General features: G+C 51.3%; 1 protein-coding gene across 2 annotated transcripts in view; it reads left to right on the forward strand.

Moving 5' to 3' along the window:
* The first annotated feature begins 683 nt into the window (after positions 1–683).
* The window catches only part of GALNT16 (polypeptide N-acetylgalactosaminyltransferase 16), a 100,577-nt gene continuing 86,174 nt past the window's right edge, over positions 684–15,086 (forward strand). The window contains exons 1-2 of one of the 2 annotated variants that reach the window (XM_055538442.1): positions 684–787; positions 1,138–1,427. In XM_055538442.1, coding sequence (XP_055394417.1) covers positions 1,251–1,427 — 177 coding nt within the window. In that variant the 5' untranslated portion in view covers positions 684–787; positions 1,138–1,250. Of the gene's footprint in view, positions 788–904; positions 1,428–15,086 lie in introns of those variants that run through there. The other variant, XM_055538441.1, reaches the window with a different exon arrangement.

Below are 15,086 nucleotides of genomic sequence, written 5' to 3' on the forward strand. Positions count from 1 at the left end.
TTATCCGCTTTCTTTAAGAAGCCTTTCCTTAAGACTGCCTTGCGGTACAGTATTTCTTCCTCTGTGACCTCTGCTTGGTTAGTTAATTTGATATCTATTCCCTGAATGTCTGTTTCATGCCTGATCCTGGTCTCCTAGAACTTAGCCCACCTTGCTTTCTGCTCGGAAGTGAGAGTAGTTCACATACAGCCGGGGCAGAATCTCACTGGTTTCTGTGTCCGTGTCTCTCAGCACCGTGTTTTGAACTTTGCTTTAAGTGTCAGACGGAGAGGTGGTTTCTAGACTGGGCTCTGCCACTAATTAGTCGTGTGGCCTCGGGCGAATCTTCCAGCCTCTCTGGCCTCCTCCCTTCTTCCTGATGAAACGGTGATGACGATACCCCAGAGTTGTCCAGCGGACAATGAGGCGGGGTGGAGGGAAGCGTCGTGAACGCTGGGAGCCCCAGGCCAACGGAAGAGGTGAGGTGGTTGTACCCACAATCTCCTTTCACTGGCTGCGAAGCCGCGTCTCTTCTCCTTCGCTCTCTTCGAATGTCAAGTGCACCGGCTTCCAATCCCTCCTCGGGGTGGGCCCTCTGGCGGCTCGGCATCCTAGGCTGCGGAGGATCCCGGTGCAAACTCCAGACTCTCCTCGCACCCAGCTGCCCCTTCCCAAGGACTCGCCGAACACACCTTAAACCCTGTTCAGAGCGCAGCCCCAGAACTGCAGCTCCGCGGCGCGGGCTCCGGCCGGGGTCGCGCATCTCCAGCCGGTGACTCAGGGCCGCTCGGTCCAGGAGTGGGTGGAGGTAGGCGGGACAGACCCGGGCCGCGCGGGGGCAGGCGCCGTGAGCTCGGTCGCGGAGCAGTTGGAGTCGAGACTGGCTCTGGCCCGTCGCCATTCCGCCGCGGGCGTCTGCCTCGCCGGGCCTTCCTCCCGCGCCGCTTCGCTTTCGCTGCGCTCCTTTCCCCGGGCGCGGCGGCCCGGCAACCCGCCGGGGCTGGAGCGCTGGGCGGGCTCTGCGAGCGAATGAATGGGCGCCCGGGGGAGGCGCGCGCCTGGGGCTGAAGGGCATTAGGACCGTGAGGATCGCTTCGCGCTCCTGTCTCTCCCTATCACCCCCCCACCCCCCACCTCTCTCCTTTTTCTGCTCTGCAGGACCGAGCAGCCCCGCGCGAGCGAAAACAAACAGCTGGGGCTGAGAGTGCCCCCGCCCCGGCCCCGAGAGCACGCCAGCCCGGGCCCCTACTCCGGGTGTCCGCCCGCCCACCATGAGGAAGATCCGCGCCAATGCCATCGCCATTCTGACCGTAGCCTGGATCCTGGGCACTTTCTACTACTTATGGCAGGACAACCGAGCCCACGCAGCATCCTCCGGCGGCCGGGGCGCAAAGAGGGCGGGCGGGAGGCCAGAGCAGCTCCGAGAGGACCGCACCATCCCGCTCATTGTGAGTACGCGCTGCGCTCGGGGTGGGCGGCCGGGGAGCCGCGGCGCGCGTCCTAGCCCCGCGCGGCTGCGGAGGGCGCGGGGCCGGGCCGGGGGCTGCGTGCCCGCCGCGCTCCGCCGGCTTTGTATACGTTGGAGCATTCCTGTCCGTTGTTATGGCAACCTCTGTCGGGCTAGCGGGGCCAGGGCGCAAGGATGGAGGGAGGGTGACAGCGGGTGGGGGCTGGGAGAAAGTACTGCAAGTTTGGTGGGCCCGGCGTGCGCGCGCGACTGGGAACGTGGCGGCGCTCTCGGCACTGCGCTGCGGGGCCCGGGGCGCAGGGGCCGGGGGTTGAGGATTAGGGGTTACCTCCACCTCACCCGTCGGCGGAGGCAGCTGGACCTTGCGCACCGCGAGCGGGCGGTGGGAACCGCACGCTGCTAAGCGCGTGGGTGGCCGTGCTCTCCCCCTAGTCTCTTGGGGGCAAAGGACATGGATTGGGGACGCTGGGGGAGGCACGGTCGCTAGGGGCTGTGCTGGACTTCGAGCCCCCTTCTCAGACCCGGTCAACTTGAACCTTGTCATGAGGACTCCCTACGACTACCCCCAGGGTTCTCTGGATCGGGTAAAGGTCTCCTGAAGGCGTCCTTCGCCCCAACACCAGTCCATCACCACGGGTGAACTAGCAGTGTCTGCGGCCAGCCCCGCGACGTCAGTGCGAATGGCATGGCGGGGCATGGCTGGGGCGTCGATGGAGGTGCAGGGGTGCCCTCCCGACGCTGGGGGCCTGGACTGGTGCGTGCCTGTCACCACCTCCTCCTGGGCCCCGGGTGACAGCTGTGTGTGGCAGGGGCACCTGTTGAGACGGGAGGTTCCGGGACCCGCGAGAGACGCCCTCGCGCAGGCCGCGTCCTTCGGATGGGGGCGGATGGTGGGCGAGACCCTTGGGCGACCCTCGGATCTGGGCGGAGGGGCGGGGCCGCCTGGGGGAGCGGAGTGTGGGGCTGAGGGTGGGGGAGTGCAGCAGCGTGGCCATTCTGAAAGGCCTAGCCTTGAGGAGACCCCCTGGGAGGCGCAGGGTCAGGAGGGCGAAGGCTTGTGCGGAGGAGAATCTGAGGTCTTCGTGCCAAGGCAGCTGAACCCCAGGAAAACGGAGTGTTGTCTGTAGGGAGGTTGTCGTGTGTGGAAGGGCTCTCGTGTTCCCATCCTGTCCCAGATTACGTGTCTTGTTACCTACCAGGAAAGAAGTAGCTATCCCCTGCAAAAGAGCATTTCCAGGCTGTGCCTGAGGAGACCTTGGGGTCCGTGGGTTTTCCCCCAGCCCCACTCTCCCATGCCCAGCTCCCGCTCTGGTCGAACTCCCTGGGACTGCGCCCTGATTAGGTGAAACGCTCTGCTCGGGGCTGAGGGTCCTTGCCGCTAGCACCCTGTTTCCAAAGCACTTGTGGACGTTTGGACAGACAGGCTGATGAGGCAAAAAGCCTCCTGGGTCAAGATCCCGGAGAGTTGGGATCTGGGTGGACAGACAGATCAGAGTCAGAACTGGGCAAAGCAGGAGCGTCCCCTGACCGACCCCGGGGGAACTTCCACAGCAAGGACTCATCCAAGCTGCCACGTTCCTGCTCTCCAAGAGGGCCAGCTCTGGTCCAGGGTAGGCGGGCCTGGAGTGGCAGGGGAGACGCAGACTGCCCAAATGTTCTGTCCTTCTCTGTGGTGACGTGATGGGAGGAGGGTCTGAGCTCTAGGAGGAGGGGGAGGGGATGAGGGGGAATGGAAGGGAAGAGCACAGAGAAGCTAACTGCTGCTCAGAGCTCCAGGCTGGTCTCATCACAGGTGTCTGCGCTTCAAAATCCAGGCCAGGCCACTCAGACTGAGAGCCTGGGAGGGTGTTGGGGGCTTCGAGGGTGCTGCTGAATGTGGGTGGCACTCATTTTGAGGGGGTGGAAATTGGAGGTCATGGGGGCTGCAGTGAACGTCCTCTCCTTGTTCCCATGCGGTTGGACTTGCAGCAGATTAGAAGAGGGCTGTGAACTGGAAGCTGGGTTTCAAGTATGAAGAAGAATCAGGGAGCCAGGAATGGAGGTGCAGGAAGAGAGGAAGAGTGGAAGTTCCTCGCAGTAAGCCGCAGAGCCTTCTCTGGTCACTCCAGGCATAGCCCGCTCCCTCGCTGTTCTTAGGCTTTAAGCCCAGGATGTCTGTTCCCTGGGTGTTGATCCCCAGTCACACCCTGCCTTTGACACAGCCTTGCGTTCCCATCTTCTGGGGTATTTCACTTCATTGGGCTTCTCAGCTATCGGCCTGTCTCTTCACTGAGTGGCAGCTATCACTCAGGGACTGTGCAGGAAGCTTCATGCAACCCCACCTTGATGAGCACAGCAAGACTTAAGAAGTACTGTTAAATGAGTGAAGAAGGATTTTTGCTCATCTCTGGGAGCCATCAATGATCCAAGCTTCATATCCCACGAATACTTTATTCCAGCTCCAGCCTGACTCTTAACTAGAGAGCTAGAGGAATGTATGTTCAGCTTCTCCGGGAGATAAACCCTTTGTTCAGCTTAAAAGGGGCAGGTGCAGCTGAAGATGTGCTTTCTGTCTGAAATCCGTGGTTAACCTCTCACTGGTCTTCTTGCCATTTCAAAACATGTCCCTGTCTAGTTGGGCCAGAACGCACAGCACATGGATTTTCAGATTCTTAGGGAATGATGCAGCCAGCTCTGCTGACAGAGGCTAAGAAAATTCAGACAGGCATCATCATCCCTCCCCTGGGGGATCAGAGAGCTGAGCTGGGAAAGGGAGGGTCTGCATAACAGCCTGGGCCGGGAGGCAGCTCTGGCTTCACAGTGTCTGGGGCATCTGAAGCCAGCCAAGTTGTTTCTGGACCTTGGAGACACTTGTTTGGCATTGTGGGGTGTCGGCATGGCAACGGGATGGCCCAGATTTCTCAGGGAGGTCCTGATTTTTAATGTTCTGTCCTGCTGTCAGCCCATGTGTCATAAATTTTGATGTGCAAAACTGGTTATGGAATCTGTCAAACTAAAGAAAGAGAGATACTGACTTCATCAGTAAATGGCTGCTTGCGAGGTGGCAGGGTCTGTGATTTTCTCCATGCTGTGCTTTATGGGCAAGTCAGTGGATTTGAAGATATCCGCTTGAACCTATACTGATGCTCACTAGCTCTGGACAGCAGCCAAAGCAGGAGGTGGAGCAGACACAGCTGCCCTTCAGTCTTCGGGCCTCACAGCCGGGAAGAACATTTGTGATTGGTTTGGTTTTCCATATGTGAAGTCTCTATTAGGCATGGAGAGGGGGGCGGGATACTAAGGTGTTACACGGAATTTCACTTTACAGACATATTTTTAAAAGACTGTCTATTGTGGGTATTTTTAGGATAGGTGTACTTCTTTGCAAGGTCTCCTATTTGAAACCGTGGAGGTTTTAGGCAAGAGTTTTCCCAAGCCGGAGTTTTTTATCCTACCTTTGGGGTACTGCTCAGTGAGCATGGACAAAAACTTGTATCTCTGGACCTTAGTTATTTTGTATGTTAAATTTGAGTTAGGGAATTCCCAGTGGTTAAGATTTTGCACTTTCCATACCAAGGGCATGGGTTTGATCCCTGGTCCAGGAACTAAGTCTCACAAGCCCTGCTATGTTTGGGATTTATTTAAATAAATAAATTTGGGTGAAATGATTTGTAAGGTGTGTTGACCCTTGGGTAAGTTGATGATAGTTTCATTTCTAGAAGCAGATAAATGGCTTTAAGGGAGTTCTTTTGAACAAAGTTGTAAGATTTATGGCCAATTGAGGGGCTACCCCTGTCTGGAGTAGTTCCCCTGGTAACCTTAGAGCCTGCACAGGGATCCCTGCTTACCTAGCAGAAGGGAATATAGATGATAACTTTTCCAGCACTGTTCTCTGAGAGCAGAGGCTTCAGTTCAGTCTGGATAGGTTTATATTTTATTTATAATGTGTGCATTTCAGAACTGTGGGAATTATGATTTGCCTAAATGACAGAAAATGATGTTATATTTAATTTGTGTAGGTACCACACAAGATAGAGGGTGGGGAGGGAGAATCCCCAGTTCTTTTTGCCAAAATGTTTGAATTGAAAGGACCCAATTTCCTCTTATTGGGCTCCCAGCCTGGATCATGTTGAGACCTGTCTGTAGGACCTGGGGACCACACTGAGGCCGCATGACTGGTAAGGGCCCTGACAGCCCAAGAGTCCCCTTCCTGGGAGACCCGAGTGCGGAAGACACAGGATGCGTTTTAGGGTTCTGCTCGTCCTTCCGCTGCTGTGGTAACAGCAGTTCCCACACCGGCTGCTCTGAGGGTGTTGGGCCTGGCTTTCCTCTTTGGTGACTGTGTTTGTCAGCTCTGTGGGCACAGGAAGCCCTGGAGTCTGGAAGTGCCATTAAAGTGGGCGTGGAAGGGCACTGATGGGCCTGGCTGGGCCCTGGGACTGTCTTGCTGTAATGGAAGAAACCCCCCTGGGTCAGAGGGGAGCCTGGAGCCGAGCAGTTCATTACAGTTACAAGATTGCAGATTTATCCCTGTCAGCTTCTTGAGACCTGAAACATCTCCCCCTCACCACGTGAAAAGGAGGGGCAAAGACACAGTGAGGCTAAACAGACAGGAGACCCAAGGGTTTCGGAAATGAGCAAGGGGCAGAGTTGTGAGACTCAGGTCGGTGATGAGTCCACGTGGGCGGTTTACTGAACCAGACAGCGTGCTTGGTGCCGCCCCAGACGGTGCGCAGCTTGCTTTGGAACCGGTCTCAGCTTCTCTCCCCTGAACTCTGTAGTCTTTGATCTACGCCCGTTAGCCTCCGTAATCACTGCTGCCTCTGTGTTATGTTTCTGGTGGCGGCGTTCGTGGGACACATCAGTGCTGTGTTAGGTGTTTTGCAGGCCTGAACCTCCTAGAATCCCTTCAGTAACCTAATGAGGTCAGCGCCATTATCTTGCTCAGTGAACATGAGTAAACTGAAGCTCAGACGGAGCCGGTGACTTGCTTGTGATCTAGCACCGAGTTAAGTGCTCGATCTGAAGGTGTGTCTGCCTCTGAAGCATCCTCAGGGTAAGATCCAAGTCTGATACATTAGCATGTCTTTCCTGGAGAGCACCTAGGTCAGCACCTTGCTTTGCATTCACTCCATAAACATTTGTTGGGGGAAAAAAATGCAAAAACCATACAGAACAAAATGTTAGCAGGAGGAAAAGTAGTATTATGGATAATCTTCCCGTCCAACTTTTGGCTTTCTCCAGCATTTTCTGTAATAAACATCTATTAACGTTATAATGATAAAGCCAATCAAGATAATTATTTTAAAAATATTCAACGACTGAATAAAATCACTCTTGACTCCTTGATTAAAGTGTAAACTTCTTAACCATGTCTCATGCTTCTGAGTCCCACATCAATGCTTAGCACTGAGCTAACAGAAAAGGCTAGAGACTTACTTGAATTATTCTGTAGGCCTCCAAGGAATAGAACTGGGCTTAGTGGGTTCCCTGGTGGCTCAGACAGTAAAGAATCTGCCTGCAGTGCAGGAGGCCTGGGTTCAATCCCTGGGTCAGGAAAATCCTCTGGAGAAGGAAATGGCAACCCACTCCAGTATTCTTACCTGGAGAATTCCATGGACAGAGGAGCCTGGTGGGCTTCAGTCCATGGGTTCACAAAAAGCTAGACATGACTGAGCGAATAACACGCTAGTGGGTGAAAGTTGCAGAGAGAGAGAAATTTCTTTTTACCAGAAGGAACACTTTTTTGTTGAGCTGACCGTCCCTGGAATAGTCTGAAAGCTGGCCAGGGTTTCTCTTCACACTCCCTGTTGTCAGGTTAGTGCTTGCTTCCGGCAGCAGTTGGAGGAGGAGAAAGAGGCTCGTGGTCCTGACTGTCTCCAAAAGTGTCAGGCAGCTCTGTAACTGAGTTGGAAATAGGGCCCAATTATTATACCACCAGAGGCCTGACGCCCAGGGAAGCAGGGCTGGCCGAACCCCCCGAGGCCAGGGAGGGGAGTGACGAAAAGAAAGCCATAACTGCCACTGTGCTGTCCCCTCCCTGTTCCTTTGGAGCTGCCAAGAAGGGAAGGAAAGGAGGCCGAGGCTGGTCAGAGGCAAGGCCACAGTGTCGGAAGTGCTGGTCTTCAGGATCTTTCCTGCTCCCCAGAACAAGGTCCACAGAGGTTTTCCACCCACCTGAGGCCCCTTGAATCTGACCTTCGCATATGCCACTTCTGTTTCCTTCATCCAGCCTGGGGAGAGTTTCCAGGTGGCCTGTCCTGTCCCCTGGGGGCCCTGACCATTGCTTTCCAGGGTGGTGCTGGCTGGCAGTGCCCTGAGCTATGTTTATGGAGGAGGCCTGGCTCCCCAACACCGTGAATTTCAGCCACACCCTTTGTCAGTATCTTGTTAGAGACAGCAAGGCCATCGGAAGACTTCTGTGAACATTTCAGAACAGGCAGAAGTGGCAGACTGGGGACATTTGGGGACAGGGCATCATTATACTCTGTAGGCAAGATAAGGCTCAGGCCTTGTCTGGGGAGACATGGAGGCAAGTCTGCCTCAGGTATAGCCTTTCCGCTTTTCTGGACCCATTAGGAAGAGCTCCAAGTTTAGCTTGAAGGCACCAGTGCCACTTTCCTGCCATTCCATAAAGTGAGATATGGCTCCATGCAGATCAGGGACAGCATTGTCTCAGAGCTCGGAGAGGAGGTGACATCTCTTAATATGCTCTGAATTGTGAACCCTGCTGTTGTGGGATTTCCCCCACAGGCAGAATAGAATGGCCCAGGATGGAAGCAGATGTTGGCTGCCAGGGATGAGAGGGTGAGGGGTGGAGAGAAGATGCAGAATAAAGGACAGATGACCTTCTCTCCTAGGTTCAGCTCTGCTCCCAGGGGGCTGTGTGTCCTTAGGTGAGTCACTTCCAATCTCTGGGCCCTTAGTTTCCTCATCTATCAGATGAGACTTGAACTACGGGATCTCTGAGGTCGCTCTCAGCTCAAACCACCTTTGACCCTGTTGATCGTTCCTGCCAGAGTGAGGTGGCCCCAAGCCAGGACTCATGATCTGATGGTGCTGGCATTAAAAAGAATAAGGCCAGAGGGTGAGGCATACAAAAACCAGACCACTTGTGTTCAGAACAGCGTGAAACCAGTTCTCACAAGGAATAAACTGGACCAAACCCATTGTGTTCTCTTCTCTCAAAACACTGATGGGACAATTCAGCTCGCCTTCTGCTGAAGGAGAAGCCTATGTTATTCCCATGTGTGTCCGGGAGGCACACAGACACATCTGCAGGAGTGTCTCCGGGTGGACTTCAGACTCTCAATAATGTGGAATGAGGCTGCAAAGACCCCCGAGCAAAGAATTCACAGCTTCAAGCTCTTGGACTTTATTCAGAAGACAGGCTTGGAATTTGGCCACAGCCTAGAAACCCACATTGTTTGTAAAAATCAGTTTAAGGAGTTCAGAAGGTTGTCTGTCTCTTGGTAACCTTCAGCTTTTCATAGGTTACATATACAGCAGATTAGAGCGAGCAAGCTGGGGCCTTGTTAGGAGCTGCTGATATACCGAGAAGTGACAGTTGACAGCAGAGGACCAACCAGCTGTGTGAAGATGAAGCCATCCCCTTCCCCCTCTGACCAGGTGCACACTGGCCAGAAACGCTGCAGGCATCATTTATTCCTTCACTTGACAATTATTTACTGGGCATGTACTGTGTGCCAGGACAGTTACAGGCTCTGGGAAAAGCAAAACAGGCAAGGTCCCGGCTCTAAAGGAGCTTACTTACATTCTAGTGGAGGAGACAGACCATAAACAGATAAATATACTATGTGTTAAAGAAAGAAAAGAAAGTGAAGTCACTCAGTCGTGTCCGACTCTTTGCGACCCCATGGACAGTAGCCTGCACCAGGCTCCTCCGTCCATGGGATTTTCTAGGCAAGAGTACTGGAGTGGGTTGCCATTGCCTTCTCCAGGGAATCTTCCCTACCCAGGGATCGAACCCAGGTCTCCCCCATTGTAGACAGATGCTTTAGCATCTGAGCCACCAGGGAAGTCCTTACTATGTGTTAGGTGATGGGAAATACTGTAACAATAAAATAAAGTGGCAAAGGGGGACAGAAAGATGAGAGAAGGATGGCCAGGAAAGGCCTGCTGGATAAGATGGTGTTTGAGCTATAGCTACAGCATGAATGGAAAGAGTAAGCCAGGCAGACATCTCAGGAGAGAGTGTTCCAGACAGCCAAAGCCCAGGGCAGTATGTCTGCAGGGTAAGCGAGGGGGAAAATGGCCCGAGGTGAAAGTCCAGCTCATTAGGCCCTCTAGACCATGGCAAAGATGGGCTTGGAAACATGTCCCGGAGCCATCAGGAAGTGATCAATTACATTCAGTGTACCGGCTTGGGATGTCAGGGAGCTTATGTCATTCAGTTCAGAAAAATTTCCAGCAGTGTGGTCAAATATATTAGTCAGTGTTGGTTCTTAAAGAGGTAAACCTAGGTTTTTTGAAAGATGTGCTGTGGCTGGAACACTTCATTTCCCTACAATGTGAGATCAGTGAAGTACTTGTGTGTCCTGAGTGTGTGTATGTGTGTGTAGGTGTGTATGTGTAGGTGTGTGTGTGCGTAGTGAGGCTGGTGGGGGGGAACAGAGGGTGCTAGTGCCTGAAGAGATTTAAAAAACAAAAGATAATGGGGCCTTTGTTGAAATATTGGAGTAGGGGAGGACGGGAGAGGGCTCTGGGGGAGAGTTTTGTGTGGGAAGGAGAATTCCGCTGTGCAGTGGTACCTGATCAGACACCCCTTTGTTTCTTCGTCTGGTTCATCCTGTTCTCTTCAGGTGCATTGGGACTCTGGAGAGGATGTTTTCTGGCAATGCAGAAACTTGGAATTCTTGCATTTTCCTGCCCACTTCTGTACAAACAGATCCTGGAGGCTGAAGCATCTAGAGCCTTCCCTCAGACATGGAGGGTAGAGACCTGAGTACTGGCAGAATCAACAAGCCCGCACAGCTTTTTTTCCAGGCAGGATGAAGGGGTTGCTTTCTGGAAGTGGGTTCTGCCTGGGCCTGGGGCTGTGTGCCCTGATGTTCAGTGCTTCCCCAGTGCCCAGGTATGATGCAGCTTCGTGTGCCTGGCAACCTGCAGGTGCTCTATTTTTGTGGTTCAGGTCACCCACAGTCCGAGACCCCTGTCAGTCATGTCCATTTAGACTTCAGATTTCCATCCCTTTATCTTCTCATAGTGGCTCTGGCTTTTAGCTTCTTTAAACAAACTGTTGGGGAGAGCTTCTGACATTTCAAGGTCTTTCATTTCAAAGGAGTCTGGCCTTGATGCCACTGCCAGAGGGAATGAGTGTTGCCTTCCAAAGTTGCCAAGTCACTTCCAGGGCCCTTAGCTTCTGGCACCTCACAAGTCTGTGACCAGATTCTTGGCTTGGAAGTCATCTTTTCCCCTTCCTGTGAAATCCCTTACAGGGTGTTTGGGGGAAGCTGGGAGGAGTGTGGGAGGCTAGAGGCATCATGCCAGGGTTTGGGGTAGAGCCCAGCCTGAGACTCAGGGAGAAAGAACCTGTGATCAATTAGTGATGTCTACTCTGGTGTTGGTGCCTTGAAGGGATAAAGTGATAGGACTGAACGACAGCCAACCAAGCCATGAGTCCAGAGGAAGAGAAGGAACCAAGGGACAGAGCACACATACTGCAGGGCCCAGGGAAGGCGATGGGCCTTTTGGAGTCATAAGCCAAGAGTGATTCCAGGTAGAGAGCAGAGCTGCGTACAGTAAAGCTTTAGTACAGGCTTGGTGCCATCTTATAGGAGCAGGGAAATGACAAGGGCCTTCTTCTAAAACACTGAGCAGAAATGAACTTGCCCCTGGATGTGCCCCCCAAATTGCCCACTCCTGGTTTTTTGCAAAGTAGAGAACACAGCATCACCTAGACAGCCCTTCCAGTCAAGCAGGGTCCCTGATCCACACCTGGGCAGGGGTTCAGAGCCAGGTTGGGGCCTGGGAGATCTGAAAGCCTGTATGGGGACAAAGCTGCTTGGCAAGCCAAGCAAAGAGAGTAATAAAGGGTCTGATCAGAAAATGAAACCTGTTGTGAGGCCCAGCCTGAGCAAGAGTATTCAGAAGAGCCAGGCCAAGTTCCCTGAGAATAGTCACAGGGGTGCTGATGGGAGATGACAGCGGCCCACAGGTAGGGAGAGCCCTGCAGGGTGCAGACCTGTGCTAACCAGTAGAGTAGCCATGTGGCTATTGCATGCTCGAAATGTGGAAAAATTAGATTTTAAATGTTCTTTCATTTTAATTGATCTAAATATAAAATCAGACACTCATTTCAGCTATTGGAAAATGCCTAGGAGTGTTTAGAAGCGTTTCAGTATGGGGAATCCACATTTTCGGCTGTAAATTTTATGAACTCTCAATATAGATAAAGTATTTCTGGTGAAAGTTTAGTATCTAAATTGAAATGTGCTGTAAGTGTAACATATACACTGGATTTCAGAGATTTAGTACCAAAAAAAAAAAAAAAGAATGAAAGTACCTCACTCATATTTTTTGTATTATGTGTTGAAATGCTAATATTTGGATATAATGGACTAAATAAAATATATTATTAAAGTTAATTTTACCTGTTTCTTTTTACTTTATGTGGCTTGTATTCTGTTTCTTTGGACCACGCTTTTCGTTACATGTGTTCGTGACTCCTTACTGAAGTGCTGGGGGGTTGTCAGCAGAAGGTTATGTGTAAAGGACGTGGCTACATTCCTAGTTTACCTTGACTTCAGGATGTGTGCCTTCCGGTCCAGCTGCTGCTGACTCTTTAGTTCCTAATTCACCATAATCTATGGGCACGGACAGCTCCCAGCCTGGACCCTCATCTTTATATCATCATTAAAATCAAGGTCAATGTTTCTTGCCATGTCTTCTCTTTTTAAAAATCCCTTCTAAGCTCTCGCTGTGATGAAAATGGGTTTTGGAGGCGGGGTAAGAGCAGTGGAGGCAGGGAGCCTTTTACTCCTTTGGAAACTAGAGGGATTAGTTCCAGTCTGTTGCTTTTGGTGTTTCGTCTTTGTCCTGTTAGAGCCAGAATGACAAATAGGTCTCAGCTCCACTTGGCAACTCAGAACCTGTGGAAGTGGCATCCTGGAGCACTGTGGGGAGAAGGATTCTGAAGCTGCATCCAGACTGAGTGGGAAAGAGGCAGTTGATTAGCCATGTCTGGAAAGGGCAGGGAAGGGGACTGTAGAAATGTGACTGTGTTTCCTGATCCCACATCCACAAAGCTGCCTTCTTTGAGCAGTTTCGCTCCACTTGAAAGATATGCGTTAAAAATATTGGCCACTTTGAAGAAGCAAGAATGAGGCTTGCGGACTTGTGCAGAGGAGAAACTGGTCATCACCAGGGATTCGAACCATAACTAAGAAGATGTGACAAGAACTTTAAAACACTGCGCAAAGTTTTAGTAACATTTTTCACTTATTCAGTGGAGGTGAGTCGGACCAGAGTACTGGCAGCGTTGGAGATGGTTAAAACTATCTTGGAGAAGGGTAAAACCTGGGGAGTCTGGGCGAAGAGAAGAGAGTTGCCTCTTTTCCTTTTCACTTCTTCCTCTTCCCTCCTTTAAAAGCAGACTTTGTGAATCTGAGAACACTCCGCGCTTCTTGGTACCACAGTTCTGGTTATGGCTTTGTTTGGGATGCTGCATGAGGCAGCGGTGGTGGGCACAGCCGCTGGAGCCAGTGTCAAGGTGCATGTTCCAAGCCCTGCTGTTCCCCAGCAAGTTATTTAAGCTAAGTTCTGTGCCTTCATTGTCTTACCTGTAAAATGGGGATACTTGTAGTCTCCATTTCAGATGGTTGCTCTGAAATGTGCTACAAGTATAAAATATGCACTCAATTGCAGAGACGTAAAGTGTTTGGATTAGTGTCAAGCACATGGTAAGTACTATACTAGCTAGCATTAGCATAGAGGTCAACAATACAAGTTATTATAAGTTCATTTCCGTATTATTTACTTAAGGCTGCGTGCATCACAAATCACCATAAATGTATGACTTAAGACAGCGACAGTCATTTATTGTCTCTCCCTGTCTCTGTGGGTCAGGTATTTGGGAGTGGCTTGGCCTGGGTGGTTCTAGCTTGGGGTTTTCCAGTGAGGTTACTACTGGCTGTTAGTTGGAGGCCTCAGTTCTTCCCCACGTGGGCCTCTCTATAGGCCTGCTTGACAGTCTGCAGGGGGTGGTGGCTGGCTTTCCCCAGAACAAGCAAACCAGGAGCCCAAGATGCATACTGCAAAGCCTTCTTGACCTAACCCAGGGATTCACATAAGCAGCAGAGTGATGAGGTCTGACTTACGTTTTGAGAGACCTCTGTGACTGCTGGTCTGAGAAGAGACACAAAAAGGGCAGAGACAGAAACCTTTTTTTTGCTGCCTGCAACGTCCCAGGAGCCTGCCAATTGTGTTTCATGTATTTCCCCTCTAATTGTCTTAGCAGGCTGGTGAGCTGAATATTACTGTCCCCATTCTACAGACAAGGAACCTGACTCAGAGAGGGTGGGTTACCTGCTGACAGAGCCAGGATATGGCCAGGTTAGCCTGGCAACACAAACCTGAGGAAACACTGACTCCTCAGGATGCCCGCCGCCTGACGGCATGGCATACAAGGGGAAAGCAGAATTTGTGAAGGATCTTAATTCCCTCATTTCTTGAAATCAGGATGGGGAACCTAAGAAGGTCAAGAGATACTCACAGATCAGACAGAGGAGTGGGGTGGGACCTGGTGATCTTGGCATCTGTTGGAGCTGGAGAAAAGACGAGGGGCTGGGCGAGTTTGAAAGATTTTATGGACCTGAAGGTTGAGGGCTGGGGAGACTCCCTGTGACTGGCTTAGTCTCTCCAAATTAGCAGCACCTTTGAAGTCAGGGAAAGCCTTGGTATTACCTGTGCCCCAGAGAGTACCATGCCAAGGCATCAGACCTACCCAGCTGGGATGGACTACTTGTGGTAGTAAAATAAATGAACTTGATCACTACACATCAGCATGAAAGAGGCTTAAAAACGTGATGTTAGAAGGGAAAAGAGAACCAGATTGCAGATGGCATAGTATGATACATTTATGCAAATTTGAGTAATAAACAATTCCATCTATTGTTCCTGAAAGTGTGTGTGTATGTGTGCCTGTATATCTCAAAGTATAACAATGGACCAAAGAAGATACACAGCCCATTCCCGGAGGAGACGGGGGAGGGGACCAACAGAGAGTTCTGACTATCTTTGTAGTGTTATTTCAGGTTTTTAAAACATTAATAGAAGAGAGAAGCTTAGATGATCTTATATGCACAGCAGAAATGGAGACAGAGATAGAGAACAAACATATGGACATCAAGGGGGAAGGAGTGGGTGGCGGGATGAGTTGGGAGATTGTTATTGACATATATACACTATTGATACCATGTATGAAACAGATAACTAGTGGGAATCTAGTGTAGAGCATAGGAACTCTACTCAGTGCTCTGTGGCGACTTAAGTGGGAAGGAAATCCAAAAAAGCTGGGATATATGTAAACATATAGCTGATTCATTTTGCTGTACAGCAGAAACTAACACAACATTGTAAAGCAACTATACTCCAATAAAAATTAACTTAAAAAGAGAGAGAGAGAAGCTTAAAGCCAATC

The sequence above is a fragment of the Bubalus kerabau genome, chromosome 10, assembly GCF_029407905.1.
Source record: "Bubalus kerabau isolate K-KA32 ecotype Philippines breed swamp buffalo chromosome 10, PCC_UOA_SB_1v2, whole genome shotgun sequence".
In the NCBI taxonomy this organism is placed as follows: Eukaryota; Metazoa; Chordata; class Mammalia; order Artiodactyla; family Bovidae; genus Bubalus; species Bubalus kerabau.